Below are 16,366 nucleotides of genomic sequence, written 5' to 3' on the forward strand. Positions count from 1 at the left end.
ATGATGATGATGATGATAATGATGATAATAATAAGTCATTGAATCTCTGGAGACTGATCTGGACCAAAGGGAGCCTACAGCTGGCACCAGGCAGGAGGACCCTAGGCACATCCCCGCTCTGTCCTTTCTCCCAAAAAGGAAAACTGTCAAGTCTAGAAGGTACTGCTGTTCTAGTGGGTCGGCAGGCAGCGTTTGCTAGGCTCTCTACGCTCTAAATATGTTCTGTCAACTGCAGGGGTGGGGGGGGGGAGATGGAGAAGGGGGAGGGATGGAGAAGGGGACGAAGTTCCGGCTGTAAAATGCAAACTTCCATGCAATGCCTAACTCCTGAAGTTTCCAGCCACCTGGGGAAAGCATGAGACCCTGCCATTCATCTGATGATAAAGTGTGTCAAACAAACTCAGGCCCTGCCCCAGGTCCACATACTGCCTGCCCCAACAGCCCCAGAGCCTTCATCCTGTGCCTAATTAAATTCCTAAAGGACTTTTACAGTGAAGACCCTTCCTATTAGCCCAGAGAGACTTTTTTTTAACTTGGTCAATACACTTACAAAATGGGTTTTTACAAGGGGCTGTCCGATTATATTTTTGTAAGTATTTTTAAAACCCCATCACTTAAGCTACACACTCACTGTCTGTAGAGCTATGGCAGTAGCCAAGGAAGGTCAAATCAAACTTTGACCTGTATCTTGGAGAACTAAGGGGAAGGGTGTATTTTCATTGTAATATCCCATGCAACCAGCCCCATATTGCCAAGCGCAGGAGAAGGGTCTGCTTCAGGGGAAAGCCGTGCCTTAAGTTAGCTAACAATACAAACCCGGTACAATGCAGAGGAAACAGAATACCCCAGCCAAGCAATTTCCATGTCAAACATCATCTGCGCGGCAGCTCGGTCTGTGAACGTGAGTGGTCGCCTGAATCCCTGCTCCGCGGCCGCCACCTCCTCATACCTTCACACCGCGCACCCTGGCCGGCGTCCCGCTCACCACCGGCGACCGAGGCTCTTCCCCCTCGCCCAGTCTTGAGCTGGAAGTGATTCCTATTGGCCAAGGTGTCCATGTAAATAGGTGTGAAAGAAACCAGAGCTGGCCAGGCTCTCCCTTCTCGCTCAGTCCCCTCCCTCTGCAGCCCCCGCTCCCCCTCCTCTTCCTCCTCCTCCCAAGGCGATTGTCATATGATAGCTAAGAAGTGGCACATTAATGAAGCGCCGCTACAGGGGTCTTTTCTGCTCCTGTCACCGCTTAAAACTATCAGATGGTTCGAGGGAGGATATGGAGGCAGCCACCTAGCTCAGCGGAGCCGCGGAGCCCACAGCAGCGCCCTCCCGAGCCCCGAGGCCGCCCTGCTGCCGTCTGCGCGGGGACTCTGCAGCCGAGCTTGGCCGCCCGGGGATTTCACGGCCAGAAGCTCAGCGGACTGATCAGCTCACGGCGCTGCAGGGCTGAGCTGCGAAGCTCGGAGACGTGCGGAGCCTAGCCGAGACCCGACACTGCGTCCCGGCTGCGCACTGGGAGGGACCCGAGAGCTGCAGTGCCATCCCGGATGCGGACGCACAACTTGGAGCAACTTTAAGGTGAGCCCTCTGGTTGCATCCCTGCCCCAGTCCCGCTCGAGGTCCAGCTCACTTCTATGCTTCCCTCGCGCAGCTCATCGGCTTCCCCTTTCGCGCCCCCTGGCCGCACCCCACTCTGCACTCAAAGTTGCCAGCTAAAGAGTGCGGGCGCGGGCTGATCCGGCGCCGCAGCCCCTACCCACCAAGTCTGGTCTGTACTCGGCCTGGCTGGCTGGCCTCGCGGTGTCTGTCTGTGCATCCATGCTCCCCCCTCTTCCCATTATCTTCTCCCCTGTCCAGATCCAAGCAGCCGCCGGCCCGCGCGGACCCGGAGCGAGAAGGGGGCAAACAAGAAGATGCCTCGGCCCGGCCGCAACACGTACAGCGACCAAAAGCCGCCCTACTCCTACATCTCGCTGACCGCCATGGCCATCCAGAGTTCTCCAGAGAAGATGCTGCCGTTGAGCGAGATCTACAAGTTCATCATGGACCGCTTCCCCTACTACCGGGAGAACACGCAGCGCTGGCAGAACAGCCTGCGCCACAACCTCTCCTTCAACGACTGCTTCATCAAGATCCCGCGGCGGCCAGACCAGCCGGGCAAGGGCAGCTTCTGGGCACTGCACCCCAGCTGCGGGGACATGTTCGAGAACGGCAGCTTCCTGAGGCGCCGCAAGCGCTTCAAGGTGCTCAAGTCCGACCACCTGGCTCCCAGCAAGCCCGCCGACGCCGCGCAGTATCTGCAGCAGCAGGCCAAGCTGCGCCTCAGCGCGCTTGCGGCCTCCGGCACGCACCTGCCACAGATGCCCGCCGCCGCCTACAACCTGGGCGGCGTGGCACAGCCCTCGGGCTTCAAGCACCCCTTCGCCATCGAGAATATAATCGCTCGCGAGTACAAGATGCCTGGGGGTCTAGCCTTCTCCGCCATGCAGCCGGTGCCCGCCGCCTACCCGCTCCCCAACCAGTTGACTACCATGAGCAGCTCGCTGGGCACTGGCTGGCCACACGTGTACGGTTCCGCAGGCATGATCGATTCAGCCACCCCCATCTCCATGGCTAGTGGCGATTACAGCGCCTACGGCGTGCCACTGAAGCCGCTATGCCATGCAGCAGGCCAGACGCTGCCCGCAATCCCGGTGCCAATCAAGCCTACACCGGCCGCAGTGCCCGCGCTGCCCGCGTTGCCCGCGCCCATCCCCACTTTGCTCTCGAACTCGCCGCCCTCGCTCAGCCCCACGTCCTCGCAAACAGCCACCAGCCAAAGCAGCCCCGCCACTCCCAGTGAAACGCTCACCAGCCCGGCCTCCGCCTTGCACTCGGTGGCGGTGCACTGACCCCCAACAGCCGGAGCCCCCTCTTGTCCCCCTCCCGCAAGCTTATTTGCCTTCCCAGCCTCCCAGCCCTGCCCTCCTCCGCCTAGGACCGCCACCCTAACTTATCCAATTCACCTTCGGCCAACCCTCTCCCCACCAGGAGAACTTTGTTTTGGACCCAGAAGACAAAACACGAACTTGCAGATGGCCTGGAGGCGCGTGGGAGCTGTCCTCGCCTCCACAAGAGGGGAAGGCAGGGGCACCTGAGCCAAGCCCTCCGATTCCCGGCTCCCCCCCCCCCCCCCCCGCCCAAACCCTCTCCCATTTAAGAGGCTGGGGAGATCCTGCCTCCCGCCTTTGCCGAGAGGAGCACGTCTTCCCTCGGCCTGGACCGGCGGGGCTCTGGACTCCGCGCAGTTAGTTCCAAGACAAGAGAAACCGCCTCAGAGGTTTCCTGGAACAGATCTCCCCTTAGGGCTGCAGCCGCACAGCGGAGGGCCGGATCTCGTTTACGTCTTGGAAATCTGCCGGAAAAAGGGACCACTAATCTTCCTACCCCACTCGCCTCCGCCCATCGGGCAGGGGCTGGGCGGACCACAGCTTCCCGGAGTAGCGGCCCAGCCTCCCAGCTTCTGCGGAGTTGTTTTGTTTTGTTTTTTTGTTTCCTGCCAGAGGCTCCAGGCACTGGGAGTTAGGGTAGAGGCTGCCAAACTGAGAAGGGGACGCTAGTCCTCAACACGAGCAAAACAAAACTAAAAGTAACCTTGTAGTATTGTTTACAAAGGCGCCCGGTAAAATGTAAACAGTGAACTTGAATCTGTATTGCTTGGCGGGCGAGCGGGCAAAGCCCACTTTACAAGTACCTGTTGTAATGTGAATGTTTACTCTTCATTTCTGACCAGGTTTAGGGGAGGGAAGGGGGGATGGAAAGTTAATTGGGATGTTAACTTTCCTATTACTTAGAGACCTTTTAGCTATTTATTTTATTGTTGGAAGGAAAAAAAAAGAAAAGAAAAGAAAAGAAAATGAAATAAGCCCAAACTAAGAAAGCATCAAGGGCAACCCTAGAAGAACTTAGCTGACTGGTAACATGAAGGAGATGTCACCGGATAGGTCTCCCATGGACAAGTCTTTCTGTTTGCTACAAGAACTTTCCCAAGAAGCTAAAGGGCTGCAAAGAGATGTAAATGCTTGTGAATAGGAATGATTATACACTGTGTAAAATGCACTTTTGTTTGCTATATTCCTTTAGAGTCTTAGGTAATTTGCTGGAAAACGAACTGTTGTTCTGGTGTGACCTGCTTAAGTTAAAAAAAAAAAAAAGTTGTAGTGTCATCAGGGCTGTAAAATTTTTGCCTTTCATTTTTCTCCTTCCCTGTTCAGAATTAGCATGGCATTTTAAATATTGATGTTCTTGTTCCCAGCATGCCTGTTTTAAGACAAAGAATTTTAAAAAGGTGTCTACATTAAATTATGAATCTAGTCCAAATAATATTTTCTCATTAAAATATGTAAATCCAAGTTTTAGTTTTGTGTGTTTTTGAAGAGTTGCTGCAAAATAACTTTACAAAAGATAGATGTAGTGCTTCTCTAAGCATGCTTTTGATAATATATTGTCTGAATAGTTTGTCTCTTTCATATCTTATTTTTTTAAATAGTCAATCTCCCCCACTTGCAGATTGAGGGAGAAATTATTCAAATGGATTCCTGAAGCCGAGGGAAAGAGGGAAGTATTTCTAGAATAGATCAGGTACAAAGGTGTAGTGCTGAGAAACTCGTTAAAAAATGCAATACTTCGTATATTTATCTATCTTAAAATTTACATTTTACAAAGTATACTTAATATAAGGCTTAAGTAGAAATCAGGTAGAGGCTACATGGAGATACAGTAAGTGAAGCAGACTTGTTTACTCAGTGCTCATACTCTGATGCATTAGAGTATTCATTTCTGTGCTCCTTAAATTATTTCAGTTGTAGAAATTTGCTTTTTCAGAAGTTACCTAGAAGTTCACCTTGCATGATCAAGAAACCTGTTCACTTTGATTAGAACAGATTTCACTCATTCGTATGGGAAAATAATGCTCGATGCATTTATTTTAAGGAAGTGAATGAAGTTAATTTAAATGCTTAACTCTAAGTATTTGCTTTTCTTCAGATTTTTGCCGAGAATTACAATTTGCCCAGAATTTATGGCTCAAAGCCAACTGAAACTTTACTGAAGGGGTCACAATATTTCCAGAGCGAGGTGTGTATTCAACTAATGAAGTTACAGGACAAAGAAAAACTTAAATGGTGATTAACACTTTACTGTGTAATATGATTAAACAAAGACCTTTGTGCAGTACAGAGAAACCTACACAAAAATCATGATCACTATACTCTATAAGGAGAATCCTTAGCACCTGCGACCCTTACATATTTAGAGGGTTATCTGAAAAAAAAAAAATTAGGATTAATGCAAAGGGTAATTAATCCTGTTGTGACCATTTTTAAAAAGGAAGGATCCCACACACAGCCAAAAAAAAAAAAAAAAAAAAAAAGGTGGAAAATAAATGAATCATTGGACTGATTAAAATGCATGAAGCTACTAAAGCTCGTCAGACAGGGGACAACTAAACTCATTCATCAAGCCCAATTCACAATTATATCAACAAGATCAGCAAAAGAAAGCCTGGAAAACTTACCCACCCCAGGCTAGGAAACTCTTGAAACTTTGTTCTCAACAAGAAATCATCTACATTTAAAAAAAATTAAATACATTGTCATCATTTCCTGAAAAATAAAATTAAGGTCATTTCTGGAATATTCTAATTTCATTGAATTTACTAACACTGATTTCAAACTGGGAATGAAGGGCTAATATGGGCCTTAAACATTTTATAAATTATCAGCTTAGATAATCAGGTAAAATATTTGTCCTATAATAGGCAGTAGAATATATATGTATAAATGTACGATACATACATTTAATAAATGGGGGTGAGATGCAGATGCTATTTCTGATTTTTAGCAATGGAGTGATTTCAACTCACTATCTGAAAATGTTCTTTTCAGCTAGTAAGCTCGTCATGGTGTATTGCAAAGAATGAAAAACTTGGGCATTGTGAGCCCTCCTTTCACAACTGCAGACATCTTTTCTCAGACAAAGTCGAATGAGTAAAGTAAAAAATCCACTGATAATATTTTCACCTTGATCAGAAATCCAAAGGCAGTCCAAACAACACGTCTCCACCGTGCTGCATCCTCAGCTTTGAGACTTATGCCCTGTTTAGGTGAAGTGCCCCCACAAACAAGGAAGTTTATAACTATGATACCTTCAATGGCTCTCTTTGTCATGTTAAATCTTTTCACCTGGCTCAAGTCCAAAGTCAATACACACAGCTTTAAAATAAAACTGGAAGAGACAACACCATGCAGTGAGGTGTACGTTCAGGGGCCTTATCCAGAAGATCAAGTTACAACTTGTATTTTCTATTTTGCAAATTTGGGCCTTTTTAAAATTTAGGTTTTTGATTTGGAAACTTGGCTGTCCTGTTACTTTTGTTTTTTAACATGATTCTGTACTCAACTGTGTTTTTAAAATGGCCTTCTCTGTGATTGGGGAAAATGCTTACACAATGGATGAATTTTGTTCACTTTCTCAAGAGAGAAGCTGAGGAAATTCTCACTGTTCCTGTTGCCTGAGTTGGGGATTTTGAGAAGCCTGGAGACTAGCAGGAGCAGTGCTGGTAAATGATCATTAGAATGGCTTAAATATTATGGTAGTATGTTTAATTCCTTTAATAGATGAGAAGATTGAGTGTCTCGGAAGCATAAATCTGGCCAGGTGCTCGCTTGAGTGGGGTGAAGTATTGAGGAGCGGGTGGGAAAAAGAAGCCAGTGGAGTGTCGCAAAGAGAAGGTTTTGCATTAGTGTATGCGAGGTTGGAGGTGGAGGCATGGTTTATACATTTACCAATGAAAAACTCCCTTTTTAAAAGGTATCCATTTAAGAAATGAAAAGAATCAGGATCTGCTCTCAAATTCTTAATATAAATGTCAATTAATTTTTTTCCCCTGAAGCCACATATACACAGAGACACCCAAACAGAAACAAAACAAAAACAACCCAACCCACTGGCTGTGAAGCCTCAAAGGGGATGCATTTGTTTCGTTTAAACTAACAACAAATTATCTAATTAATATGTTTCAATTACAGCATGAAAGGCACAGCCCCTGGACCGCCCGCCGTGGGGGCACAATAGCCCCAGAGCCCACTCTAGGAATTTACAATAACTTCACATCTGTTTCTTTATTTTCCACTTTTTGAGGCTAAAACTCCTCTCAAGATCACTTCAAACCACAGCCTGAGTTATGAAATATGTCCCAGTGTTAAAGGGGGATGAAACTTTGCCCACGGATGCTTCATTTGCAAGCAAAAAAGTGAAAGCCCATTGAAGAGCATTAAACAAATATATTAGAATTCTGTCACTTTATGCAATTGAGTAGATCAAATGAAGGGTCCCGGCCACTTCATTCACTCTCATTCACTCGAATAGAAAATGCAAAGAATAGCAACCCGAGACTGGGCCACCGATGTAGATTTAGCTCCTTTTTACTGGGAGACAAAAAGACTGAATTTTCACAAACACATTGCTGACTCGGGGACTAGGAAACCGGCACTGGAACCCCTTTGGAATTTAAATTCATTTTATCTTCCTCTCTCTTTGCGGGGATCTGTTTGCACTACAGTGCAAGATGCAGCAGGCATCCTCAGGCTTCTGAAAAAGTGGGGGAGGAGAAGAAAGTGAGTGGGGGTGGCGATGTGGGCCTCAGGATTCCCAAGAAGCTCTTTGGTGGGCAACTCACACTCAGATCTGAGATAACTCTTTAAATAAATCTTTATTTACATCAGTGTAAGCATCGTTATATCACATGCATCTCCAAGTTTCTGACCTCCTTGCTTGGCATAGATTACATAAAACAGCTTGTTTTCAAAGACCTGAATTGCATCTGGGTCAATTGTTTTCTTCCTTCAACTAATATCAGGTCAGTGATGACACAACAAATTTGAAAGCTGAGCTGTCAACCTCACCTGGTCAATTCTCTGTCTGTTTCTCTCTCTCTTCTCTTTCTCTCTCTTCCTCCCCAACCCTCCTACACATCCCACTTTCTGATAACTCCTCTATCTGAGCACCATGATGGTAAACTTGTGTAAAAATCAGGAGAGGAGATACTCTTTGGTTAGAATTTCCAAGTCAGAATCCTCCTACATTTCCCTTTCCCGTTCTCAGGGGGAAACAAAAAACAAAAACCCAAGCCACATGTGTCAGTGGGTAATTAAGATAATCTTGTGCCAGTACTTCTATCCTGTGTCTTCTATGGCTGACATATTTGTTTTGGTGAACTTTATAGACTTTTAATTGTTTAAAGAAAGCTTACAGTGACTCTTAAGAGCTGCTTCTAGAGGCAAAGCAGGGCACAATAAAGAAGCAGACTTCTCAGTTTTCAATGTGTGATTACAGAGGAATGAACCAGTTTTTCTCAAATTTGAAGTCTAAATGAGATCTGATCTGAAGGAGAAAGTATTTGGAGGGTTTTCTACTGCTTTCCAAAATTTTGCCTGGTACATCAAAACCTTGAACATTTTTCAGTTTAGTTTCAGGACCTATAAGGTCATATTTAAGATTCTTCATTTAATTTGTTGCATTGGTATCTGGAACTAGGGATGGGAGGTGGCTGAGACCTACAGATACAAAAGATACTTTAGAAATAGTTGGCTGTTTTATAACCATAAGCTAACAAACTCACTGGAACTAATAATAAAGTAATCAGAAATTATCCATGAAAAATTGTAGCTGGCTACGTAAAACCTTCCTTGAAAGATGTTCCTTGTGGAAATTTTCAAGAATATATGGACAAAAGGTTCTTTTTTGCAGGCAGCCTCCTTTTGCCTGTGTCTGCAAATAACCGATGTCAAATCAGTTGCAAGCTTTTGAAGGGACAAACTGGGAGCATTAATTAGAGCAGATTAAGCTCACAGATAAAAAGCATTCTTTAAGTATCTGTTGTTTAGAGGCACTGTGATTCTGATTCATGCTTTGCAGTCTGTATATTTTTATTTACTCACTTAATTTCTTCCCCAGAGTGTTCCCTGTTGAGTGGATTTACTAAGGTATACAATAAAGAGTTGTTGGTTTGCAGAAATAAATGTTTCCAAACTCTGCTTTTGCTATAGATTTCTCTCCCCTCCTTCCTGAAATACAATGTATTGGTCTGATGATTCCAGCACACAGCAACATATAGAGAAACTGTTCAATAAAGGATCTGAATTTTGTGCCACTTAGAGGAAGCTTAGTATTTATTAAGTAGTGTCTAGAGTATTTTGCATTAATTAGAGCAGCTCCTTGGAGAGACATTACAGCCAAGAATGGTTTCACACAACAGGAAAACTCCGAGCATCTCAACTCCCCCACTAGACCTGCTACAGTGAAACACAGAGCAGCAAATGTCTGGCTCACTTGGAAATACCAACATATACATTATTTATTTACATACATTTGATAGACTAAAGGCCTATAGCTAAAACAATAAAAAAGATCATTGGAAAGTTCCCCATCACCCTGGGTACCATGATATTTACGTCAACTACAAAAACAACAACAGCAAACGTGACATAATGGTCTGTCTCAAGATACCTAGCATGATTTCATATTGGAGAAAAACTGATGAATGACTACCCAACCCTCTCATGTTCAATGGATTAGTCAGACGGAATCAAATATTTCTGTGGCTGCCTGGAAGATACAGTTCTCATCCTTGTGGTGAGTGTTGGTAGATAGGGAGAGGGCAGTTAGAACAGGCAAGGATGAAATTTTATGACTATCAGATTAGTACAGATCGCGTATATGCAATGATTTTCTGTCCCCACCACAGAACAATTAACTGAATGAATGGGAGTTCTGAAAAGAGTCCTGTTAGTTTAACTTAGGTAAAAACCTTATGCCTTTGTTCCAGATGTCAGTAAATGAGAGCACTGACTATAGGCTTCAGCTGTGATACTCAGGTTGTACAATTAAAATATATGAAATGCATTTAAATTTACTTGTGGCTTTAATAAAAGAACCTCTTTCATAAAACAAGAAAATGAAAATGATTAACTTTGACACAGAAATATAAACAGCAATTTGATTAATTATATTGCTAATTATTCTTTGCTGTGTAGCCAAACATTATCTAATCCTTAAAATGACAGATGCTGAATAAATCATATAAAATAATTACTTGGAATTTCACTACAGTGAGAAATGGTGGAGCTTATGGAGAGATTTATATTGATTCCTAAATATATAACTGGTTTTGTTCTGACCTATTCCATTTAGAAACCTAGCCTTCACTGTAAAAATACTACACCATATTAATGTTTTTTCTGTATTTTTCCTATGCTATTTTAAAATAATCCATTTCTCCTTTTAGTATTTTCCATAATTATAATCAGTATACTAATTTGTATTACTTGCTTCTCCCCACCACTATATCATAAGCATTTACCATGTTTTCATAGCACAGTTTTCATAAACGTTTATTTTAATATTTGTATAGCATACCAATTGAGTGGAATACAAACTGCCTAATTGGGGCATTTGGAATGTTTTTAGGTTTTGTTTGTTTTTGCTAATATAAAGATTGTTGTGGTGAACATCCATATCTAACTAAACACTGTTTCCAACAATGTAAAATGCATCAATACTACTATATAGAATTCCCAAACAGCTCCCTACAAATCAATAATATAATTTAGGGGTGCCTGCGTGGCTCAGTGGGTTAAAGCCTCTGCCTTCAGCTTAGGTCATGATTTTGGGGTCCTGGAATCCAGGCCCACATGGACTCTCTGCTCAGCAGGAGAGTCTACTTCTTCTACCTCTTTCTCTGCCTGCTTCTCTGCCTACTTGTGATCTCTCTCTGTCAAATAAATAAATAAAATCTTAAAAAATATATATATATATATACACACATACATATATATAAAATTTAACTTAGGATTTCAGCTTTGCTATTTGCCCACTGCTATTTGTCCTCTGTCTGGGAGCCAGAGCAATATTGCCTCAACTTAGAATCAAAAGACACTGAATCTTGAGTTGGAAGGTCCTGAGAAATTCTAAGTAAACTAGTTCCTTTGTTTCACTCATTTGGTGAATCCCACTGATACATTCCTTTGCCTACATCCAAATACCTTAACAGCACCAAAGTCAGGTTCTGAAAGTAAAACAAAAGTTCAGTCTTAAATGCCAGCCATATGCCACTAAAAGTTAGAAATCCCAATAGTACTGAAATTGTCAAAATGAAAACTTTTATCTGATAATGTAGGCTGACATCATTTCAAGGCAGTTTACACAGCACAGCAAGCTGCAAACTTTTTAAGGGGGGGCCGTGGGTAGTTTATGTAACAAAAGGGAATGGTCTACAGTCCCCGGTCTAAAGATCAAGAGATCTACCCTCAGTACGAACCATTTCTTAACTTCTTGATACGCTCCCTGAAACCAAAAGCAAACAGTCTTCCAGACAGACTGCCATAAGTCTAGATGGTCCAGGCCCACAGCAGATGAGACTATGTCACTTCTTCAGTTGCTTTAACAAGGCTAATTCTCAAGATGGAATATGGTAGGAGGGGGCGGAGAGAGGAACAACAAAGAAGGGCAAGGAATCAGAGCTTCAGATTTTGTCTCATTGTGGCATTTCATTTTGCCCTTTTTTATATGAAATTTTCATATCTGATTTCCTCACTCCAGGTTCTTGAGATCCTAATTATTTTAACAAATTTGCTTTTAACTATGCAAGACACGACACTGGTGCTGGTTAGGTATTTGTTGATGAGAGAACAACCAGGTAGCCCGGAGCAGACTCAGAAAGAAGAATAAACATGAAAAGTACCAAAACTAGTGGCTACATATGAAACCACTCTCCTGAATTGGAATAAACATTTTTTGGTCTTGGAACCAAAGGAATTTGTTCATAATTACTTTTCCACAGTCTCCCAACCACCATTCCCAGAGCTGATCTCTCTTATTCCCAGCTTGGCTCACTTGACACAAAGAGTAGAGATATAAGAGGAGGGAAAGAGGAAGGCTGAGAGACAGCAGATGAACTAGAGGAAAATCTGATGTCTCTGTTATTAGCATGGTTCTTTAAACTGGTCCCCTAGGACATCTCAGCACATGCCCTTTTAATTCAGCTCAAGCCAACTCCACTCAGTCTGCTTAAACCCAATTGCTAAGCAGCACCTACACAAACAAGATCTTGCAAGAAAATATTTTGGTCAGAAGATCTGAGTTTGGGTCCTAGTTTTATTACTTTTTACCTAAATGGTTCTGAGCAATTCTTAGCTCTCAGTTAACTGTCTCTTATGGAGAATAAGGGTTCACTCAAAGGCTTGTCTCGATGATCAAGTGGAGCAAAGTAGATGAAAGTGCTTTGAAGTGTCATGTAAACTTAAGTTACTATTACTGTCTGTGATAGAAAAATAGTAAAATAAAAATAGCTATCAGAAATTGTCCTGCCTGAGAGGAATTTAGCCTTAAGCTCTTCTGGACAGATTGTGGACTAGTGGAGGGAAGGTCTATTTTTTCATGCTATTTTTTAAGCCCCACATTTTTACTGTCTGCCCTTCTGTTCCCATACCTATGAAGTAACCTGTCAGTGACAACGGGGTGTTATCGCAAGGGAAATTGTGGCTGCTTTTTTGTATATTCTCCCCAAATCGGCCTTTTCACAGACTTAAAAATATGATGTTGACAAGCTGTTAAGATTGTTAAAAGACAGGACAGGAAACAGTATGATAGCCAGGCGCATAAAGATGGCAAACATAAAAATCAGGGCACTTTTAGTTTTCTTTTTCTCAGCAACCAATGGCTCACACTATTTCCCTCACACTTTAAGAATTTAATCAATGCCTATATAGCATTTACCATGTGCCAGGCACTGTTCTAACTTCTTTATAAATAGTAATTCATTTAACCCTAATAATAACCTTATGAGATAAGTGCTTTTTTATGATGTCCACTTTATAGACAAAAATACTGAGGCAGTGGGCATTTAACTAAATTGCCCAAGGGTACACAACTAGTAAATGGTGTCAATGTCCAGGGGACTCAGTAAAAATCTGGTTTAGTATCAAGACACTTTTGTTATTGATGACAGCAGCTCACATGATTTCTTAGACTCAAGGTGTACATTAAGCTCATTAAGGTGTACAGAGGGAAGGGCTCATTAAGCTCATTAAGGTGTACAGAGGGAAAAGGAGGATCACCCTTGGAAGGGTGATCCTCTCCCAGCTTTAAACTGACTATCTCAGACACAAAATGCTTTTTGCAGCTGTTAATCTAATTATTCTTTCATTATTTCTCTTAACCCCCCTCCCCCAGTTTTGCTATGAGTTATGAGTCACTAAATTGCCTTTTCTTCCTAAACTACCTTCTATTTATGTGGCTGGGGTGGAGAGAGAAACAATACCTCAACAAAACCAGTAATACCCCTCTATGTTAGTTCATAGCAATATTTGATCTTTGATCTTAGTCAGATCATATACCAAAAAAGTCACCATAGAACACCACTACCCCCTGAAAAAAATGGATCTTTAAAAAAAAAATTTATTTGAGACAGAGAGTGAATGAGTGAGTGAGCGTGAGTGAGAGAGAGAAAGAGCACAAGCCAGTAGGGAGAGGCTGAGACAAAGGGAGAAGCAGACCCATTGCTGAGCAGGTAGCCCCACACAGGGCTTGATCCCAGGGTCCTGGGATCATGACCTGAGCTGAAAGCACTCAACTGACTGAGCCACCTGGCAACCTGAAAAAAGTGGGTCTTAAGTTGTATTCAACCAACCTGGATCCATGTACGATTATCTCAAATCCTTTGGGAATGAGAGCAGCTGATAGGAAATCTAGGCAGGGATGTGCTCTAGTAGTTAGAAGAAAATTACTGACCTGTGTGTCTTTTTCTTCTCTTACAGTCTGTGTCAGCTGGCAAAATAAGTTAGAAGGGGGAAGAAGTACTACTTTAGCACTTACACTATAATTTTAGAAATAAGGAAAAAAGAAGGGAGAGAGGGAGGAAAAGAGGAAGGAAAAGGGTAGGGGTAACTTTGTATCTCAGTAAATACAATTTTGTTTGTTGTTGATGGAACCGAATATTGAAGAGGTCAATATCTGGTGTTTTGATGTTCACATTTCTTTAGTGGTACTTTTTATAAAAGTATGCTTGAGTCTTCATATTATCTTCTTCAATCCAACTACCAGGAAACCGGCATTTACATATATTTTAAAGATATGTGTTTATAAGAATGTTGTGTGTCTTTGTGTCTACTGTCTAGCCCTGGCCTCCTTTTTGACCACCTGCCTCAGTTATAAGTGACTCCTGAGGAAATAGTTTGTTTTATACATGGGTAGTGGGCTCCCAGTTTGCTGTGTGTTTGGAGTCTCTCAGGCTTTTCCTAACAGTCTGTGATTGGGCTGGAGAAGGCTGCTGAAGCTCACCCATGCTTTTTGATGACCTCACCACAGTTTGGTGGCTAGATTTGCCAAATGAGGATTTATTATCTGTGTTTCTGGCCTCTCTGTACTGCAGATGAGCCCCCAATACAACAGGCTCTGAGACTACCACTCAAATGACCATCCTTAGTCCTTGAGTGTCTCAGCCCACCTCATCTTTAAAGTTGGATCCACCTGCAAAGCTCAGGGTCCTTTTTGCACCTTTCTCTCTTATTCTGTTTTACTTCTATCTGAGTTTCAAACTGTGCACCCATGCAGGACTCAGCCAGTCAACTGCCAGTACTCTGGGGTTGGTGTCTGTGACTGTCCATATTCCCTGGTCTTCAGCAGATGGCACATGAAAGGGAACACTGGGAGAAGATGCTTTTAGATATTAAATCATCTAGTTAGGAGATGGTCATGTTTCGCCTTCATTTGCTGACTTTCTTACAGAAAAAATGAAACCTGCTACCACTTAGTAGTAGAAGTTTTCTGTAATGGCTTCTGCTGCAATGTGTTAGGTTATTTTTTGGAGTGATACTGATATTGATACCACCAGCTTGGTGGTAACTGAAAATGCATATGCTGTTGGGGAGGCTGACCCAATGACCCTCCCTAGACCTTGTAAAAATATCTTGTTGGAACCAATAAACTTGGCAAAGCAGTAAGCTTTTATTTCCTTTTTCCTAATTGTTCAAAGCAATATGTGTGGTCTTATACGGCATATGCTACATGTCATTAATCTGCATAAAATGGCCTCAGATCAAAGGATAGGTAGAATGACATTTTCACAATTTATCATTTGGATATGATCTCCTCAAATGAAAATAATAGTACTATTCCTAAGGGGTTATATTAAGAGCATGGAATCAGTGATTTAAAGAGAGGGCATCGAGCAAATCACTGAAACTCTGAGCCCTCTTTTTTTCCTCTAAAAAAATGAGAGTTATATTAGAAATGTTGAGTTGGGGGTGCCTGGGTGGCTCAGTTGGTTAAGTGTCTGCCTTCAGATCAGGTCATGATCCCAGGGTCTGTGATCAAGCCCCAAGTCCTGGGCTCTCTGCTCAACACAGAATATGCTTCTCCCTCTCCCTCTGCCTGCTGCTCCTTCTTTTCGTGTGTGCCCTCTCTCTGTGTCAAATAAATAAACATAATCTTAAAAGAAAAAAGAGATGTTGATCTGGTTATATTTATATATCCTCTCAGCTCCAAACGCAGCCCTCTATACTTTGTTCTGAAAACTTTATTTCCCAAACTCCTTTGCCAGCCGACTTCCTGTGAGTCTCTGCAAACAGAAACTTAAGTTGGGTGCTGAGTGTGTATATGTACTAGATGATTCATACATGCTATTCTCCTTTAGTCCTCACAGCAAACTTACAAAGTAGTTCTCATTACACAAATAAAGAAACTAATAACTAAAGGAGTTAATAAGTTTTGTGGTAAGTGACTGAATAAGATTCAAACTCAGTTTCCCCCAACTCTAAATTTGGTGCTATTCTGCTGCCATGGTAACATATTTCTTGTTTCAAAAAATATTTACTGAATAGGATACCATTGTAGCTACCATGACAAACAGAAGAAAGTAATGGTAAAATAATTAGTAGAAAGAAAGGGATGGATTTGTAAAACATGCTCAATAAATTAGAGGACGTGATGATTGACTAGTGAGAAGTGGGAGGTATTAGGAAGGAGAGGTACAAATCAAAAAAATTAAATAGCAATTCAATTAGTCAGGATTCCTTGAGTTGCAGGTAATAGAAACTTAATTCAACCTGATGGTTCTATTCTAACAAAAGTCCCAGGAAGGAGTATGAGCACGATCCTTTAGAGCATGATCGTTAAAGAATGCTCACTATAAAATGACTCTAAAGATTCAAGCCTGGTTAACTAGAAATGAGGTCCCATTGATGGAAATAGGGAAGGTTGAGAGCAAGTGACTAGGGGAGGAAATATTGAGTCAAGCAAGGTAAAGACCTGCTAAACTTGCACTAGCTTGAAAAAG

General features: G+C 42.6%; 1 protein-coding gene across 1 annotated transcript; it reads left to right on the top strand.

The window, feature by feature from the left end:
• The first annotated feature begins 1,160 nt into the window (after nt 1-1,160).
• Nucleotides 1,161-4,379, top strand: FOXB1 (forkhead box B1). Its single transcript, XM_032342727.1, has 2 exons — nt 1,161-1,572; nt 1,852-4,379. Exon 2 carries the CDS (start codon nt 1,908-1,910, stop codon nt 2,883-2,885), a length of 978 nt encoding a protein of 325 aa, XP_032198618.1. The 5' UTR covers nt 1,161-1,572; nt 1,852-1,907; the 3' UTR covers nt 2,886-4,379.
• The last annotated feature ends 11,987 nt before the right edge of the window (nt 4,380-16,366 follow it).

Source organism: Mustela erminea, chromosome 5 (genome assembly GCF_009829155.1).
Source record: "Mustela erminea isolate mMusErm1 chromosome 5, mMusErm1.Pri, whole genome shotgun sequence".
In the NCBI taxonomy this organism is placed as follows: domain Eukaryota; kingdom Metazoa; phylum Chordata; class Mammalia; order Carnivora; family Mustelidae; genus Mustela; species Mustela erminea.